This window comes from Cottoperca gobio, chromosome 13 (assembly GCF_900634415.1).
Source record: "Cottoperca gobio chromosome 13, fCotGob3.1, whole genome shotgun sequence".
Taxonomy (NCBI): Eukaryota; Metazoa; Chordata; class Actinopteri; order Perciformes; family Bovichtidae; genus Cottoperca; species Cottoperca gobio.
The window spans coordinates 3,632,607-3,652,671 of record NC_041367.1 but is presented as its reverse complement, the minus strand read 5'-3'; the positions used below and the strand labels follow the sequence as shown (position 1 = coordinate 3,652,671).

Sequence of the window (20,065 nt, the reverse complement as noted above, 5' to 3'; positions counted from 1 at the left end):
CCAACCTCTCCTCACCTCCTGTTCAAGGTTTTTTAAATTCTGGACAAGCTCTCAGATCTCTTTCTTTATATCTCTCTCACTTTCTTTCTTTCTTATCTCCGTCCTCCTGTGCCCTCACGCCCCTCCAAGTCCTCGTTCTCTCCTCCAAATACTGTCTATAATTTCTGCCTTCCTCTTCCTGAGTAATCTCCCTCTATACTATGTCTCACTCATTCTCTCTCATCTTCCATCCATCCTTTCAATCTACTCTCTGGCTGCTGCTTGTTTCATTCTCTCTCTTCCCATCAGTCCCCCACCCTCCCTCTTTTTCTCTCTCCCTGTCCGTGCATCTGTAGCCCCCCCCTCTCTGTTTCTCTCCATCTCTCGCTGTCTGTTCTTCCATGAAATTAAAGCGCTCTAAGCTGCTGTTTAATCAGAGCCTGTTTGGGAAAGTGCAGCGATGACAGAAACTGTCCATCGCAAATGCTGTGTCTATGTATGCATGTATGTATTGTGTGTGTGTGTGTGTGTGTGTGTGTGTGTGTGTGTGTGTGTGTGTGTGTGTGTTTATGACTATAACTCTATATGACAAAGAAAAAAAAGGCAGAAAGCTTTCTGAACTTTGTGTTTTTGCACATTTGTATGTGGTGAAAGATGTGTTTGGACGGCCATTAATCCATAGATAATCAGTATTAGCAGGTGGTGTGGCCTGATACAGTGATGATTAACTAAATATCTGGGATGTTTACTGTTGGCGGCTGGATAAATGAGCACAGATCAACAAAGCTAATTAAATACCATTTGCCACCACAGAACAGTAGTTAATGCCTCAGTGTTTGACATGGTGGCGGTGGGAAAGGGAAGCCTGTGAGCTGGTTAAAGAGATGACTGTACTGCACTATTTCTCTACGTCTTTCTCTAAACACAACAGAAAAAGTTTGACATTTTTGAGAAATACACTTACTTGCCAAGATTTACATGAGAAGATTGATACCACGTTGTGTGTTTAGACTATGGAGCTAGAGCCATGAGGTGATTAGCTTAGCTTAGCTTAGAGACTGGAAACAGCTAGCCTGGGTGTACAAGGTTAAAACACTAATTAGCACACATCTTGTTTGTGTTACCCGTACGACAAAGGTACACAGTTGAACGGATAAACAGTTGTTAATCAAGAACTATTTGCACTATGTAACTCCCTTTTACACCACAAACTGTTGTTTTTACATTTGCGTTTTTGATCAAATTAAACAAATGAGAAAGAAGGACGTGTGTATTAGTAAGCTCTACAGGCACTGGTGAGTGAATTGTTGAACTGTGGACAGAACCAGGTTAGCTAGTTACCCCCTGAGAGGATGAACGTATGAACAGTCATCCGATGTAAACAAACACAAGCATTAGATGATGTTACTGTGTACATAGAGCTCAGACTCACAGTCATTGAGGCGTAGACCTAGACACCAAAAAAGAGACAGACATGATTGATTTGAACTGGTTTCTTGCTCCTCATGCAGACACACACACACACACACACACACACACACACACACACACACACACACACACACATTTTGTGATCACGTAAAATTCCAGACATGCTCACCACACTGCTGCACTTAAGATTTGCAAGTTATTAATGTGTTTGTGACATTTGCGACAGGCTATATTGTGCCGATCACATCCCCAGACGTATCTGAGCCTGAGCTTGGTGACCCCTCCCCTCCCCAGCCTGCATGTAGATCACAATGATAGCTTTAGAGGCAACAGTCATTCTTCTTCAGGCCGGAGCTCTCATCACTGTGGTGCAATCAATCCGTGATGTGTACCATGTATAAGCTCTAGATGGCAGTAGAGGTGCAGCTCACTCACAGAGCACTGTGTGCGTGTGCTTATGTGCAGGTGTGTGCGTGTACCTGCAGAAATCTGTTCGTGTTTGTGTGAGCAAGAGAGGAGGAGAGAGAGACGAGAGAGAGGGTGCGCAAGAGTGATCAAGCAGAAAGAAAAAAAATTCCAGCAGTGAAAGGTATTGGAGTTTTATTTTACCTGTGCTCCCACGCACATTGTTTTACAGACATCGGAGGGAAAATTGTCTATTCTAAATCTTGTTCGTGCCACCATTTGTCTCTATAACCAATGGCAGAACAATAGGCTGATGTGATCAAACAGTATCATCTTGTTCCCTGGTTATTAAACGTCATGTCTGACCCAGATTCCTACACAGCAGTTACTGTCACACTCACTACCTTTCCTAGAGTTGGATGTAATAGAATGGGGTAAAAAAATAAATAAAGGAATGACACATCATTTTATTTCGACGCAGCTTTAACAATGCAAGTCAGTGCTGCTGTCAAACCTTCCACCCGAGCCAAAATTAGCAATTCATCATCTTTCGTCCAATGGAGGATTGTGGTTTACTGTATCCTCCAAAAGCACCTTCATTTTCTCTTCTTTTCTTTTCATCCAAATGCTTTTGAACATCTTCAACAACCGTTACCTGTCCGTCTGTCTTTAATGTTATCAGGTGATCATCAGCAGAATCATTGCCTGCCACCAACCAGCTTGATGTGCGTCATCCTTACGTATGTACTCTTCTGTGTGCAGTTGTGTGTGTGTGTGTGTGTGTGTGTGAGTGTCCGGGGGTGTGCCACAGAGCCATCGGCGTAGGTTTATCCTCATGATGAAGAGCCACTCACGTGTGTTCCTCCGTGGCCCGCACCCTCTTCCTTCCTCATCTCTCGCACTCATCCATCTCTCCCTCCCTCCCACACTCAACCCCTCAATTTCTTACTTGGCCTTTTACATCCAGCCCTGTGGCCTCCCTCCCATCCACCAGAGCTCTCATTACCTCTCTGTCTCAGTGGCATCCAATGACCGGCTGGCCATCACTTCCTGACACCTCGATGTTCTCATCTCTCTGTTGCTCTCTTTTCTTTGTCTTTCACTCATACTGCAACTGTCTTTATCGCTTACTCCTTCTCACTCCACCTTTGTTCTTCCTCTCTAATTTCCTCTCCATCTTTCAGTCCATACAGTAACCTCCTGACAGTCTGTTGGTCAGAAGATCTTTGCCTTCTTCTTTCCATCTTTTTTCAGTGGATTGAGCTTTGTCTGTATTGTATTCCTTTCTCCGTCTCATATATCCAGCAATACTGTCAACTGTATTTATGACTTTCAGTAGATACTACTGCAGCAAATGTCATATATTTGACCATACTATTTTTGTAAGTCAGCATCCATCACATCTCTTTTTCATTTCTTTAATGCTCTTTTTATTCATTTATTCCACTTGTTTCCTGTCTTTTCTATCCAATGGCAGAAAGCACACACACACACACACACACACACACACACACACACACACACACACACACACACAATAACTTCCATATACACACACTCGTACTGTATATCCTATCGTATACAACAGTAAATCACACACCCGGTGGGGCCTTTAGCTGGAAGTCAGGAGACTGAAGACATCATTAGGTGAGTCAGCATACTGGACTCTTTTCATGATGTCAAGGACTTGGACAAGTATTCCAGTCCATCTTCTCCATCTTCGTCACTGTGGCCCAGTAATGGCACTGAAACTCATTGTCAGCTCTTGCCTCTCTACCCCCTCGTCATCTTTTTAGACTGGTATGTCCGCTGAGTACCCCTCTTCACAGTCATGGCCTGAGAAGGTTTGTCAGTGAACCTCAGCGAGAAGGAATCTCATTATTTTCAGTGGATGGGATCTGCTGTTCGATGTTCCACACAGCAGTGAGAGTAAATTATGGTTGTAGCCCTCGAAACATCTATTACCAGAAGTTAACCCTATCTCTGGGTTTAGCAAAGGTACTGCAATGGTTGTGGGCTTTTAGTTCACTGCAGCAATAAGCAAAGTTTTATCATAAAACAGATACTCCAGTCCCTATCTTTGATTGGCTAAGTTGTTGAAAATCGGTTTACAATATCAAAATGAAAATGTACATTTGACCATAGAAGCCTTACATTTGATCCTTCTTTCTTCTGCACTGGATCTGAGCTACCAAGCTGTAACGTAACCAAAACAATTACCATCAACACAGCTGCGTGGCAATAATAAAAGTATATAATCTAAATGACTACATCACGCATCCCTTTCGATTCAAAGCTCTTAAGTTTGATTTGGTACGATCATTTCAGGTAAGGATACAATTAGTATAAGGCTAAATGATTTCCTGACATTCATTTTCAGTGAGGCGCAGCACATGGGCTCAGTTAATGCTGTTACCTGTTAAATCAAGAAGGTCCTGGATCATGGCCCAGCTCTTTATCTGTGAATGTTCTCCCCTAAGACATGCAGATCAGGCGAACTAGAAGATTGAAATTGTGCGTATGAATGCGGATGCCTGGTGTTAATCCTATGATGGACAGGTGACCTGCTTCCTCGCCGTTTGTGCATGCAGGGGTAGTCTCCACCCCCTGTGACTAAGTAGGAATAAGTAGGTGTAGAGAATGGATGTGCAAAAGCTCCCAACCACCCTTTTTCAAGGTTATGTAACAATTTCGCTATTATTTTGTTGATATGCTCCCAGGATTATCTACAACCCCCCCTGTGCATACCAGGTGTCACAAAAAAGCTGTTGATTCTGGCTCGCTGGCGACTTTCCTTTCTCTCTGTCCCTGTTGCTGCTCCTCTGTCATTGCTAAAAGGTTTCCAACCATTTCCAAACAGTCAATATATACAGTATATCCAGCATGAGGCCGCAGAGGAAGGTTTAACCCAGCAGATGACATTCAGTACAGCGCCATAATCATTGCCTCCTAATGAATTAAATAGCCCTGACATTTCACAGCACACCGCTTGTCCTTTTCCTGCAACTGCTCTGCTGTTGTACCCCTCCTTTCATGCATTCTGTCACTCTCTTGTTCTTGTTCTTTCTCTCGCATTGCTTTTCCATGTGCCTTCTGGCCTCTTGCTATATCCCCTCGCTACCTCCCCCCTTTATTTCTATATCCCTCGCTCCCTCTCTTACTCCTTCTCTCTCTTCTTCTCACTCGTCCACTCATCGGTATGCTGCTGCACGCCCAGCTGTCTATGCGGGCAGAGCTGAGAGAGAGAGAGGGGGAGAGAGTCACTGTTTAGTAGCACAGACAGAATTCAGCTGCAGGGTCACGACCCTAAATGACCATCCACGCTCACACACACACACAGGCACGCTCAATAAGTCATACACTCACACTTCCCTGATGGCAGGAGTAATAGGTCATACGCCAACAATGTAAGAAGAGGGAGAGAGAGAGACCAAAGGAGCAGAAAGAGAGCGAGTGAGAAAGCAGGATTTAGGAATGAGGTGGAGATGTGTTCACAGCTTGCTGAGCCATAATTGTCCTGTGGTTTGTTAGCGAGGACGGCAAGGAAGGATAGAGACAGAAAAAAGTAGCAATGGAAGGGGCATGGTCTGCAGTAGAGGACTGCTTCTGCAGTAGTGTCAGAAAGTTTCTTTTGTCCTGGAATACAGAAGAGAGCTGTGTGGATGACTGGCAGCACTGTTATGGGACAGACACAGATCACGTATGTACAGAGCCTCTGGGTCGGTTAGGCACACATAAATAATAACAATAAATAAGAACGGTCCACTTATTAGAGCAGTATTCAATAAAAAATATTTTCCAAACAATTTCCATCTGTTTATGTAGTTAACCAAAAGAGCATGCTAATGTGTTTGATACTGTTTCCTAAAGGTGTCACCTCCTTTGTGCCCTTCAGTTAAGTGCTTTGTCTTGCACTTGAGTATTTTTGCCTGGATGTGCACACACTTGGTCCCTCTTCTGAAGTGTACTTTTAGGAAATAATATTGGTATAAGCCTTTGTATTGATTTAAATGGATTTATTTATATATAAGGGAAACAACACAAAAACAGCTTGGATTTGAAGAGTTAAAGGAAGTATATTTACACTGGACTATTGTATATTCTAACAGGAGAACACTTGGTACTGCTGAATGTTTTGTTTTATTTATATGACACATAAAATAGGCTATACATATATTGTAAGGACAGAGGCAGTGTAAATAGTTAACTATCTTGTTAAATCTTTTCTTTTTCTCAATGCCTTTTTGACAGTTGAATAATTTCTATTTGTTGTGTATACATTGTATACATTTATGTAATAAACAGATACATGGTGGCTCAGCTTTCCTGTAGACAAACAAACACCTTTTGTGGACACATTTAGGCTATACTATTGGGCGAATGGGAAATAATTTTGCTTATGATCTCTAATGCTTGTCATCTTGAAAGTCTGTTGAAAAAAACAACGAGGGTTCAAAGCTCTAATCAGAGCTATAATACATTTATCTTGATGCTATGAGAATTTTAATTAGGCCTAGAAGGGAATTCCCGCTGCCCATGATTAAGCCTACTGAGGCAATAGGGGACTTGATGTCTTTGAATCCGATGTTTATTCCCTGAACAAACAAAGGCACACTTTAATAAGTCTTTTTAAAAAAATGTGAAGATTAATCAACAAAACCCAAGCAGGGAAAAGATCACAACAACAAACACAGCTGTGGGGCTATCGCGAGAGAAGCGTCGGTTGCCATAGAAACGACACAACCAAAACACAGTCGCCCTGAGCACAGAGACTGGAGCGTGCCCGCCGGCGAAATACCTGAAACATTCAAATATAAATCGTTAATTATTGTTATATAAGTTTACATTTCATGATAATAAAGCACGCTGAATTGAAAAAGGGAAAGATTGATTGTGCTATCACAGGCTGGTGAACCAAGAAGAGTCACGTAAAGCGTAAGGTCAGTTAATTCTCTCAGCAGTTGGTCAAGTTAATGTGCTGTAACGTTAACGTTTAGGTTAGCGACATAATCTCTTTCACGCTTACTTGCTTTTCATTAAACTCTTTGGACATTTACCAAACCGGTACAGATATTTATTAGTTATGTCACCAGTAACTTTAGCTTTAGTCAAATACATATTTACACGGACTCCTTCCGGTAGCTGTGTCGAAAAACGTCGTTTGCAACAACGTTAGTGTTAGCTAACATTAAGCTAGCTCTACTGATGTATTCTCCGCCATTACTGCGAACACAACGAAGGATGTCTACTGTGGTTGGCATGACAGGAAAAGCACAACTGTAATTAATAATCATTTAGTTTTGCCCTGATACTTAATGTAATGTTAAGCTACATTAATCAAAATATGTACCTGAGTTATCTGTAAGGCTAGTCCCTCTGCCTGATGTTGTTAGGCTTCCTAGCATATATTGTGTATTACTGCTATAGCTTCACTTTAATGTTAGACATCGTTAATGTACACCTGTGCTTTTCCTGCTATGACAAATAAAAACACCCTCACTGAAAAAGCTGGGTTCATTAAGTGTCTGATTTTATTCAGCTATACTGTACTGCTTTACAGTTTGCAACATATTTCATATAAGGTACTAGCAGGTGAAATGTCAGGGTCTTTGTTAAGAGGTTACACACCTTGAGAAAAACAGCAGCTAATCACCTCCACCTAATGTCACTTTGCAATCAGCTCAGTTGCCAGCAGGTGCGGCTGTCTCGCTCTTACTGTACAACAATATATTCTGCCATACTGGCTAATTTCCTTAATTGGCTTTTACTGCCTAATAGAGTTGCCAGCCATTTGTCAGGCATATAAGTCAGATACAATTTAAACACACACGATTGCTTGTTTTAACTGCCTCTTATACATTTGAGCAAATCTGTCCCTGCTATTTTGTTCATTTCATTGCAGCAGTATTCATTTATGGCAGTGTGTGATTTAGCCTGTGCACAGCGTGATAGCCAGTTTTATGCCATTACTGTTGGTTTTTATTGCAGAAAAGACTCTTTGTAAAAAAAAGCACAGCGCAAGACACAGGAGGAATACCTGAGCCCTCAGAAAGAAGAGACATGAATTTAAATGACTTCGTGGTGCTTCCTAACAACAAGGCCAAATCCGTCAAGCTCAATGCCAGGTAAGTTGAGATACGATCAATGATGTGATTTAAGACATTTGGTCGAAGCCCATTAGAGTTACTTGGCTGACATACTATTTGCATCTCTTTCCATTTAAATTCTACCCACCCCAGTATTTCACAAAATACAGCTTTGTGACCTGGATTCTGATTGTGTATTGTATTTGTTTACCTCATAATGCCCAGCATTGAGTCCAATCTCCCACATAGTTTCTCATTTGCCAACAGGTAAATTGAGTGGATTGATGTCTGGTTTGGTGGTACCCTGATCCAGTGACTAATTGATTCAAGTATTGATCAGTCATGGCAACAGGGATCTGCTGGTGCAGTAGATGAATAGAACATATTGATGAAAGCCTGGCTGTCCAATCTGACAGAGTAGGTCATTTGTATGATTGATTGTTGTTGATTGATTGCACATATGTGATTGTGTGTTTATGTTGCCATAGGAACCTGCAAGAACTACAGATGGAGACGGTGACTCTGGCGCAGGAGAGCAAAGAGATGGAGGAAAAACTGCAACAGCTGAAAGAGAGCATGAGTAAAGAGAAGGAGGAGAGAGGGTGAGTATCAGTGTTGCAGTTAGTCCGCTAGAAAAGGAGGAAGAGGAGGAGGAGGAAGAGGAAGAGAGAGGGGCAGGCTGAAGTGGGAAGGTGAGAATGGAAGTAAGACAGTAAAAAGCAGCAGGCAGAAGAGGGAGATAGGGTGAGGAAGAGACGAAGAGAGGATAGCGCATGTGCAAGATGGGCTGCAGCAGCTGTAACAGAAAACACAAAAGCGAGAGATTTATAATCCTTAATCAAGTTTTACTGCACACATCATTTTACTGCTCCTTGTGTTGTCCATCACGTGGAATATTTGCGTTATTAGTTTGTTGCAGTTCGACTTGTGTGGGATTTTATGTTGTAAACCCCACTAGCAACAAGGCTCTAGGGATGAAGCAGTCCATCTGTCTGACTTTCCAACACTATAACCCCCGAGCAAGATAGCTCAACAACGACATGCCTGATTACCATCAAATTCAGTATTGTAATATACATTTTATTTTATTTGGCATATGCTTATAATAGAATTGTACTATTATCTTGGTCACAGTGTGATCTGAGATCTGTGTAAAACAAAGCTTCATTACAGTCCGTGACAGAGATGTGTAACTAAGTTAAGAATGAGTTGGTTCTGTTGTCTTTGGCTCTCACTCCTGTGAAATATGTCCAACTGATTCTAATACTTTCCCATTAAGACTTTAATTCAAAAGTAAAATAATTGTTCTTTTCATTACTTTCTCCACTGTACGCCATAACCACGTGAACCTGACTAAAGAGTTCTTCTGTAACAGCCACACAAAAGCAATAAATAATTAAATGATGGTAGATGATATTGACAAGAAATTTAATTTAGTTTTAATAGTCTATAGAAGCAAAAGGGACTCGGGGATGAACAGAGCGATTTGGGAGATAAGAGGCTTAACAAATAAATATTGAAAAACATCAAGTCCAGACTGTCACAGCAAAACACTGGGAGCAGAGCAGGTGACTAATGGAGAGACAGGAGTAGGAAGGGGGGGAGGGGGGGGAAGACTGCAACATCTGTAAGAGAGCGAGCAACAAAGAAAGTAGAGACACTGAGTAATAGAGATAGATTGAGGAGGGGACTAAATAAGGTTGATGACTGCTCTACCTATAAAGGTCAAGCAGCCAGAGAAGTGAAGAAGCCACTCATAGATGAAGTAGGCTCATGCCGATGTAGTGGACGATTCTAAAGGTCAGTGGAGCCCTACAGAAGCCTGGTGCTAACACCTTATATGCAACTTTACTCATATTCTCCCTCCACTGTGACAGTGAACATACACAGGGGAAGCATGTGATGTTATACTGAGCTCTAAAATAAAGGCAATTAAGTATCCCATTTAGTTTTTCTTTCCTTTTCTCCCCCCCCAATCATAATCAAGCTGTTTGCAATGTATTCTGCTTGACATGTTTTTGTTTGGCCGCTGTAATTACCGCTATAATGCTTAAATAATAAGTCTTTTTTTGTTGTTGCAATATACCATAAATTCACTGTCACAACTCTTTGGTGTAATTGCGGGGGATTTACAGAGGCTCATCGATGCAATGTTTCCCACCAATTGCTTTTTGTTCTATAAATACCGCTCACATTTATTCCATTTTGAGCTGTAAAGGCAGAGATAAAGGTGAGAAGACATTTTCTGGGTCTTTGAAAGTTCCAGTACAGCACAGTTGTGTGTGCTGCACCAGAGGTTTGTAAAAGTCATACATCAAAACAGATGAACCATGTTATTCCCATGATACTGGTCAGTGAGCATTCAGAACACAAGCCGCTGCCCTTCAGCTCTTGGGACAAAGAAAACAATATTCACTTTATAGATTCAAATTTAACACCATTTCTTTGAGGTTTTGCACCTTTGTGGATAAACGCTTATAACAAACCGTAATCACCGTAATGACATGCCTGTCACGACTCATAATGTGCACATGGAATATAGACTACGCTCTCTTTGTTCATTTTCATTCAATTATTTTTGTGATTTATTCAAATGTGGCCACAAATACAGTTACTGTCCAATAAAACATGAACCTTTATCTTCAGACAAACCCGTATGGAAGCAACACATATTATATTTCAGACAAACATGTATCTTCCAAAAGTGACATCATACTGTATATCAAAACGCTACAGAGACATCAGAGTCAGTGGGACGTTACGAAAGGATTAAGACGATTGACCACGCAGTCATCTCGGGAGCTGGGCCGCTCGACAAAGTGACATAATAGCAGTCCTAGAAATAATATGTCATTACTTTCAGCCAAAATCTTTGCCATTGCAGCTCGTTGGAGCAAAATGCATTCTGGGATACTTCTCCCAAATCTCTACGAGTCAACTCCCAAAACATCCTCAGTAAAACAAGTGGAGCTGGAACACTTCGGGTCATTTGGACCGTATTGTCTAGATACAGGCTTTAAATGAAAACAGTACACGGGATGTGACTGATGACGTTTCATACGGACAAGAATGCAGAGAAAGGCCTCTTGTATTGTTTATCCCCCCAAATCCATCCATCCATTCATCTCCCATATGATAAAGGCTGAGATTTGTCTTATATAAGAGACCTGTCCATATTCAAACAGGTCAAGGCTGAAGTTGCAGAGGAACACGGTGTGATAAACTTCTTCTTTGAGTTGCATTTGTCTCCTGGAGAGCCACTCGATGCTCAATACTTCCCAAGTTCTCAAATGACAAATGATAAGTGTCATCATGACAAAAGAGATTCTGTTTGGTCTGTTATTCTGTTGTGAAGATCAACAGTGGGCAGAATACAAAGGCGGGCGGGTTGACTGATAAACACGGACATGGAGTGGTTGTAGTTATACAGTATATATCGGCTGTCACACAAACACATCTTCTGTAATTGATGTACGGGCATCAAGCGTGAATGAAGTGTATTAAAAATAAAAGGTTGGACTTTTATTAGGATTGGATTTTGGGCTTTATGGCATCGGACAGCATACACACAGTAAACCCATGCTACCACAACATTATATTGGCTGTGTCTGTGTGTGAGTATCGTTGCGTATACGACTATTAAAACAGCACACACACACACACACACACACACACACACACACACACAGCATTTATTTTCTCTCCACATTTCATTACAGTGTATGTACCTATGACTATCACCCAACAAACTCAGATTGAGGGGCATCCCAGCCTGAATTAATTTGCTGAATGCAAACAAACACGGGTTATTAAAGTGATTGTTTTATTCTCCTTTCCCAGTTTACCTCATTCCATCTCGTTTCATTAATAACTCAGAGATGTGTTATCCAATGGGAAGTTATGGAGAACAGCGTAATAGAAGTGTATATCACAATATATGAGCACATAACTCAGGGACAGCTTTAGGGAGAAGCAGAGTACGTATATAACACACAGATTCCTTCAAATAGTAACAGCCAGGAAAAAGGTTACACACACACACACACACACACACACACATCACCGCTAATTACAATATCAGGGATTAAGAGCTGAGGTACGATAAGAGTCACTCTTTCCACAGCATACATCATCACAAGGAAATGCATATTGTAGGTTAATGTTTATTGTTTTAGGAGATGAGTATTTCTGTGTGTGTGTGTGTGTGTGTGTGTGTCCTTGTATATAAGTACTGCTGTGTTTCTAAGTGGAGCCTAGCTCTAATTAAGAAGCCATACATCAGCTGGGAGAGGGCCTGCCTTGTCTCAGCTGCACAAACGATAAGCACATAAACACAGTGTTTCCTGTCACACTGAAGTACTGCAACATTTAATGTTCCACCAGCCCCCCCACCCCCCCCCCCCCCCCCCCCCACCCCATGTGTGCATAGCTGCCTGTGTGTATTTTTGATACTAGTCCTCCATAAACAATGGCACTTGTGTTTGTTTGTGTTTTTGTGCCGGTTACAGTTTGCGACACTTTTGTAATTCTGTCCATCGTGTGTTCTTTAATCAGTAAAGACACACTCAACTATTATATTAATATAATATAACTATTACTAGCTTGGGAAATATTTTACATCTGTGTGTGAGACAGCTTGAGGTGGAAAGATAAAGCGAGAGTGAAAAAGTGCAAACATCAAAATCCGAATGATTTTTGTTTCTAAATGTTGGTTTACTGTTGACAATAAAACAATGAATCAACTTTTCTTTTCTCACAGGCCGATATTGATTAATAATGCTTTGCTGGTTGGTCTTCATGTGTAATCAGTGTTGACTGTGTTGGCTGTCGTCCAGCGGAGCAGAATCAAACATTTTAACACCTTCTTGGTTTGTAGCGCTGCTGCTGGCTGCAGATGAAGAGAGGGATGCTCATAGAAAGTCTATTATATCAGTTCAGATGGGTCAGAAGATTAGGTGTGCTACTGCCTTTCAAGTTTAACATACTGCCTCCATTGTTCGACACGTTACAGTCGACAGTGAGCAGAAAAGGATGCATGAGTTTGCAGGAGATGTGATGAAGCTGAAGACACATGCACTGGATTTGAAGAGGAGCAGTCATGGAGTAAATTACATTATTAGGTACTAAAATAGAACAAATACACATGTCCTGAACCGCACATTAATGCAGCTGCACTTCCCTCTTACCTTTTGAAGGCTGTGTGTATTGATGCAGCAGTCTCTTAGATGTGAAACTCAGCTCAACAGTTTGAATCAATTAATTGGTACACTTCTAATGAAAAAGTAGAAACCGTTTCTCATCAGCTCCTCTCTGATTGAAATAGGAGAAATGTGGTCAGGATGAGGTGGTTAATCAGGTGTTCTGATGTATAACGTGAAGGTTTCCTGGATTTTCTCTAAGCTTCCCTTCCCTTACTCGCCTTTTCCTCTCAGAACATGCGAGTGTATCTTTGACAAGCCTTTACTGTAGATCTTCAAGCTGTGATTTATGCTCAGGCTGTGCAGTGTACTGCGTGTCTGTGTTATGCACCACTCTGTTTCTCTCTCCCTGCTTGTCTCTTAGATCGCAGAGTTCCCGGACTAGATGAATTGTTCGTTTTTGTCTTAGAGTCGGGCTACACACACACACACACACACACACACACACTCACTGTTACGTACACACCCAAGGAATAGGCGAACAAATTCTGTTTGTTGAGAGTAGGTGCGGTATAATCAGTTTGTGAAGAGTACACAGGCGATAATAAAGCCAGACCGGCAGCTTGGGGCAAACACAGTACATCATTCACTGTTTTAGGCTGCCCGAATCACAGATTTAATGTAGCTTTGTCTTTAGGCTTACACAGCTCTCGTCTTATCTAAAAGTACAGTTGACTTTCCCTTTTGTCCTGCTTCCTCTGCTGTCTCTTTGCTGTGCTTCTCTTTTTATTGTCTCTTTTACTCTTCTGCCATCCTTTGTTTATTCCTATTCTTTCTCACTTTTCTTGCTCTATATGCGTGGTCGTTTAATTTGTTTAGTTTTCCCCAAATCTGTGTCGCCCCTGTGACCTGACGCTGCTCACGCTCAACTGCAATGTGTTAACGTTTGTGTTTAAAGGATTCTGTGTATGAATCTGTCTAGACACTCTGTGTTTGTGTCCTGTCGTCTCACACTGGGAGAGAGGGAATTGAGAGCAGACTTGCTTACTTTGGCATGAGACTCCAGAGTGTGTGTGCATTTGCATGTGTAAGTGCAGGACGCAGATGTTGTCAGTTCTCCCTTCGGGTGAGATGGGTCAGCTCAGGTGATAGCCATGTTAGACATGAGTGTGATAAGGTACGACAGGTGCTGTTTGCTTCGGGTTAACATTGAATTGTTTACCGTTTCTCCTCCTGTCATTGCAGTATATCTGGTTATCATTTAGAAATATGAGTTTGCTCTAAGCAAACGTGAAACTGTACTTCTCACTGTGTTTCTTCTGATTTGACTTTGATGAAGAAATGTTCTTTGATGAGGTGGCATTTAGTCTTGCGTTTGATGTTTTTTTCCAATATGCAAGTTGTGATTCACAGGTTGTCGTCTGCTATCCATCCACTACACAGTGAAAGCTTCACAGCAATGTGTGATGAGAGTGTGTGAGTGTGCATCTGTCTATGTATGTGACCTTCCGTGTGTAACAGGTGTAGTCAGGCCACTGCATGTCATTCTCACTGCAGTGCTGGCTTTACACAGACAGACACAAACTCTCTCTCTCTCTCTCTTTCACTCACACAAACACACACACACACACACACACACACACACACACACACACACACACACACATACACACACACACTTTTATCGTTAGTTAAAAGTGTTGAAAATAACTTTGGTTGTGCTGGTTAATGTTTGCAGTTTGGAGTGTTCTGCCAGCAGCACTCAGTCAATGCAATAGGTTGAGATGGAAGTGTGTGTGTGTGTATTTGTGTTGTGTCTGTAAGACAGAAACACGTACTATCGGAGTGTGTCAGTATCTCTATGTTTCTAAAAATAACTATTATTTTGAAGTGTGTTTACATGTGTGTGTGTGTGGGGGGGGCTGATTGAGTGTGTGTCTGTGTGGATTATATAATGAGATCTTTTCTAATGCAAAGTCCACAGAGATACACAAACAGACACACACACTTTATCTCTCCTGGTTGCCTGTCCTGAGGGGACACCCTGTCATCCTGCACCGACAGGGGTGTGCCTCAACTGTCTCCCATAGCGACAGTCCAGTTGCCAAGGTGATGTCGCTAGGGTGATTACCTGACGCCCACCCTCAGTGTCAGCTCAGCACTGCGACGACGTAAAGGGTGTTGGCAAGACTTGCCATCTCATACACACACAACTCACAGATACAGAGACACACACACACACACACACACACACACACACACTCACAAGTAGAGTCTGACTTCCTTTGCCTCGACAGGCTGCCAGCTCAATCCAAAATAAACTTCTTTCAAAGACAGCCAGACATCACAATAGCATAAATAGCATAAATAATTCAACAACATGAGCATGAATAACCCACGTCCAAATGAGGATCCTTCTCCATTTCTTCACTTTCTGCAACTGACAGGAGCGTCCTGCATGAGTGTGTCCGTGCACGTGCATGCATGCGTGTGCACATTTGCAGTCATGTTCTTGTAATTGCATCTGCATCTATGCCTGTGTGTTAATGTTTGAATAGGTTTAATTCCTGTAACCTTTCATATTCTGTTTTCTTGTGTGAGGTTCAAAAGACCTCTGTCTGCAACAAGATGGAAAACTTCGACTGAATCATGCGATGTGCAAAGACCCGTGTAATATTGTATATGTTTATAATTTATGTTGGCATAGCCAAATTCTTGAGCGTGTGGCAAAGTGCTTTTCCTTGCTTTCCCAACTCCTTCTTGGACTTCTCCTCAACAAGGACTTGTTGAGATAAATTAAACACACTTTTCTTCTTAATGGACCAAAGTGATTTTCTACAATAATAATCATTTGTTTTCATGGATTTAGTCTGAAGGATTTAGGATTTACTTACGTTGGTGCTGTTACGCCTTTTTCATGCTGATATTATTTTATTTCCCTTGACATCAGTTCTTAAAGCATGACACTGTTATTAAAATGCTTCAGTCTTATAAGGTGCTTCAATAGATTAAGTGCATTAATCCTGAGTTTTGCTTCATCCATCCTGCTTCACTTTCATTGGAAATACAGCAATGACAAAGTGTTTGCATTGCACTTTATGCTAAATATTACAAATTGAATACAGGTTGAGAAGAATATTGTTGTGTTTATATGTTATTTACACAGTTAATGTGGTTTATGTATTTCCTCCATTCCCCATGTTTTAATCATATATAATGTATGCGACATACCAAAGCACTCAAATATATAATAAAAAAACCTCTGTGTGTTTTGATGTAGGTGTCTGTAGAGGCACGTTGTTGTTCATGAAAGATTGTTGTACATACCTACATGTAGAGGGAATATCAGAGGCAAGATATCTCCAAACAAATCAAATCATGGACAAAAACAGATACTCACTGTTTCTAACATGTGGTAGCTGTCAATACTGGTGGCTATTAGTAGCTATGATACTGGAGATGAGCTTGTTGTGACACTTTGTCTTTCTGTCTGTTTAGGCATTCTGGAGGGTTTAGATGGAAGTCTGGGCAATGTGGTTCTTTAAACATCAATGCTCTCACAACCGGCGCCAAGAAGAGCAAGGAGAACCGACTCCAAAAGGTACAAGAGAAATCTATACCTCTGGATAAACAAATGCAGTGATGTAAAAGTGCACGCGATGTAAGATGAGCACGGAGTAGTTGACATACACAGCGTGTAACTCCCCGTCTCCTCAACAGCTGTCGGCAGGCAAGGTGAAGATCCGAGTGCTGAAGGATGAACCACTGACAGGTGAGTGGTTTACAGCCACTACCTTGGACCTTGCACCAGGTAGACCATACATGGATATGTGTTCCTTTGCTACACTTCCCTGAACTGGAATTCTTACCCTCCAGATGGAGGTTAGCATTCAAGAGCAGCTACAGAGCAGCACCCTGGGAACTGGTAGAAGTTCAGCGTCTTGCTCATGGTTACTTCAGTAAGGTGGATACTTGGCATCACAGGAGCCATACTGTGGACTTCTCTTGTTAAAGATTGATCTCTGTAACCACTAGCCAACCTTGGCAGAATTATTTATGCTTTGAACCTGCCTGAGGCACAAAGTCGCACCTCGAATCGGAATGTCTCAGAAAAGTTGCTGATGCATGTTAATTGTATACAGCAACAGTAAATGCAGCTTTATAAGGACTGGGTGTGGAGCATACCAGCAGTCAGGATTGTAATAGGTGATATATCCTTCATGTGTTGTAGCTTTATATACTGCACTCTATTTATCTATTACATTCCAGTTCCATACATTTATTTTAAATGTAAATAATGTGAAATAAACAGTATACTTGCTCTGTTTAGCTCCTCGTCGGCCAACACCTCCACCTCCACCTCCACCTCCATCTCCGCCTCCTACCACCGGTCTTCGGACGACAAGAAAAAGCAGGCTGAGGGGAACGTACTGTGGACAATGTGAAATCAAGACGGCAGGAGTAGTAAGCAAACAGACTGACAGACATATAGAAGACTCTGAGGCTGAGATGTTTGTAACTCCACTGTAGGGCAGTTGTAGAGTTTCCTTTCTGGATAGAAAGCTCAGTAACACTCACCTGGCAAACACCTCTCCTCTTTTTGGTCTCTGATGAGACTAAATAAGCTCAGATAAAATGTTTATTTGTAAGTTTAATTGTAAAATTGATTAGTTAGGTTAGGCGCAGACGCATGCTCACTGACACCAGGGGTCAGATGTATAAATCATATGCACAAAAGAACATTGAAATGCTGTTCCCGCACAAACTGGTGTTTATAAAAGAAGAATGTGTTGTGGAACCTTATAGTAAAACATTCTTTGTGTAGGTTGTTGACAATTGACAATTTAACTGATTGTTTCTTGAAACCTACGCGACAATTTCCGAGTATTTCCATTGGAGCCATTATTTCCCTGTTAATGGTTAATGGCAGTTTAATTAGAACTATTCAGGTGCTATTGGAGAACTGTGCCGACCCGACACAATCTGTGACTTTGCACTTCTTTGCTGTTCTTTTTATTGACAGGTCTGATGAGTGGTGGGCACAAGTATCGATATGCAAATGAATGTTTAATGCCGTTTCTACATCCATCTATGCATAACTGTGTGTGTGAAACTGAGGCGTGGGCACGTGCGCCCAGTTCCACAATGATTGAGATGAGATTTATAAAGCTTTATAAATCTGACGGAAAAAAAGACATATATGCATATGTCTGTGTTTGTGCATACACAAAGTTCTTATTGTGATTCTACACAACGTTTTATGCATCAGACCCCAGGAGTCAAATAACCTCCACACACACAGCTAAAGTTCTGGATCTCTCCCTTTCTCTCCCTCCTCTCCTTTTTTCTACCTGCCCATCACTCTCTTTACTGTCCCCTCTGCCCTCTTTCTATATTCCTGTTCTCTCTCTTCCTCCTGCATCAGCTGTTATCTCTCGTCTCCTTTCTCTCTTCTTCTCTCTCTTCTTCTCTCTCTTATCTCTCTCTCTCCTCTGTCATCTTTGTCTCTCTCTCTATCTCTCTCTCTATTGTCTCTTATCTCTCTCTGTTATCTCTCTCTCTATCTCTTCTGTCTCTATCTCTCTTCTTCTCTCTTTCTCTGTCTCGTCTCTCCTCTCTCTTCTCTCTCCTCTCTCTCTCTCTCTGTTCTCTCTCTGTCTCTTATCTCTCTCTCTTCTCTCTCTCTCCATCTTTCTCTCTCTCTCTCTCTCTCTCTCTGTCTCTCTCTCTCTCTCTCTGTCTCTCTCTCTTTCTTTCTTTCTCTCTCATCTATCCCTCTCTTTCTCTCCCTCTCTCATCTCTCTCTCTCTCTCTCTCTCTCTCTCTCTCCTCTCTCTCTCTCTCTCTGTCTTTCTCTCTCTTTCCTCTTTCTCTCCTCTTTCTCCTCCTCTCTCTCTCTCTTTCTTGTCTTTCTCTCTCTCTCTCCCCTCTCTCTCTCTGTCTGTCTCTGTCTCTATCTCTTCTCTCTCTCTCTCTCTCTCTCTCTCTCTCTCTCTCTCTCTCTCTCTCTCTCTCTCTCTCTCTGTCTCTGTGCCTCTGCTGTCCTATCTGTTGGTCTATCTGTGTGTTTGTGTTTGCACTGATAACAGTTTAGCTGGATTCATCGATACTCGAGACCTCTGAGGGCACCATTGTTTATTCTTTCTCGCTCTTCATCCACCGTAGCTCAGGAGAGGGGGCCTTCGCCTGCAACTGTATATGTGTGGAGAGAGGGAGTATGTGTGTTTGCATGTGTGTGTGTATAATAGACTGTGGCACACTGAGCTGAGTAATACATGCTTGATGGCCAGTCACTCCCACAAACCTCCACCTTCTAGATTCTAAGCGACTCATGTGTAATTCGTTTCCTGTCTGGCTGCGAAGCCAGCAGAGTTTAGTATTGAATAACAGATTCTTCAGAGAGCGAGAATGAGAGCGATGAGGGAGAGAGAGAGATTGAAGGAGAGGGAGGGGTTGAACTTATTGAGCTGACAGCCTCCATTTTTCTGCCCCTTTTGTTGTGGAATAAGTTATTTTGAGTGCACTGCACACTTTGCGTTTAAAATGTAATGTGGTCATTTCCTTGATAGTGCATTTGATGATGATGGGGCTGAATTGTCCAATGAAGGGCCCAATGCCCCCGATGCCCCAGTGATGGGCTTAATGGCAATGCTTGTAGTAGTCTGGGCAAACACATTGGCAAAACACACACACAAATACACACTTTTGTACAGCCCTTTTGCCCTATAATGATGGCAATATTGGAAAGTGTTACGACTCTGTCCCTGCCATTCTGTCTGAAACTGCACTTAAGCACACAAATGCGCACATACACATGCACACACAAACACACAATCATTATTAGCTTATTTTAAACTGTGACTCACACATACTGACACACACTTTACCAAAATCATATGTGCACACACACACACACGCACACGCACACTCACAGACACACACACTGCACACCTTGCTTTGTGCAGTATTCCAGAGTCATCCAGGCAGAAAAAAGACCTCATTTCCTTGTGTGTAGCACAGCAGCGT

At 41.9% G+C, this 20,065-nt stretch overlaps 1 protein-coding gene across 1 annotated transcript in view; it reads left to right on the top strand.

Annotated features, from left to right (window-relative positions):
- Positions 1-7,484: 7,484 nt before the first annotated feature.
- The window catches only part of LOC115017749 (zinc finger, B-box domain containing), a 40,291-nt gene continuing 27,710 nt past the window's right edge, over positions 7,485-20,065 (top strand). The window contains exons 1-6 of the mRNA XM_029446435.1: positions 7,485-7,510; positions 7,804-7,940; positions 8,390-8,503; positions 16,538-16,640; positions 16,760-16,811; positions 17,370-17,503. Of these exons, the coding sequence (XP_029302295.1) occupies positions 7,876-7,940; positions 8,390-8,503; positions 16,538-16,640; positions 16,760-16,811; positions 17,370-17,503 (468 nt within the window). The 5' untranslated portion in view covers positions 7,485-7,510; positions 7,804-7,875. The remainder of the gene's footprint in view (positions 7,511-7,803; positions 7,941-8,389; positions 8,504-16,537; positions 16,641-16,759; positions 16,812-17,369; positions 17,504-20,065) is intronic.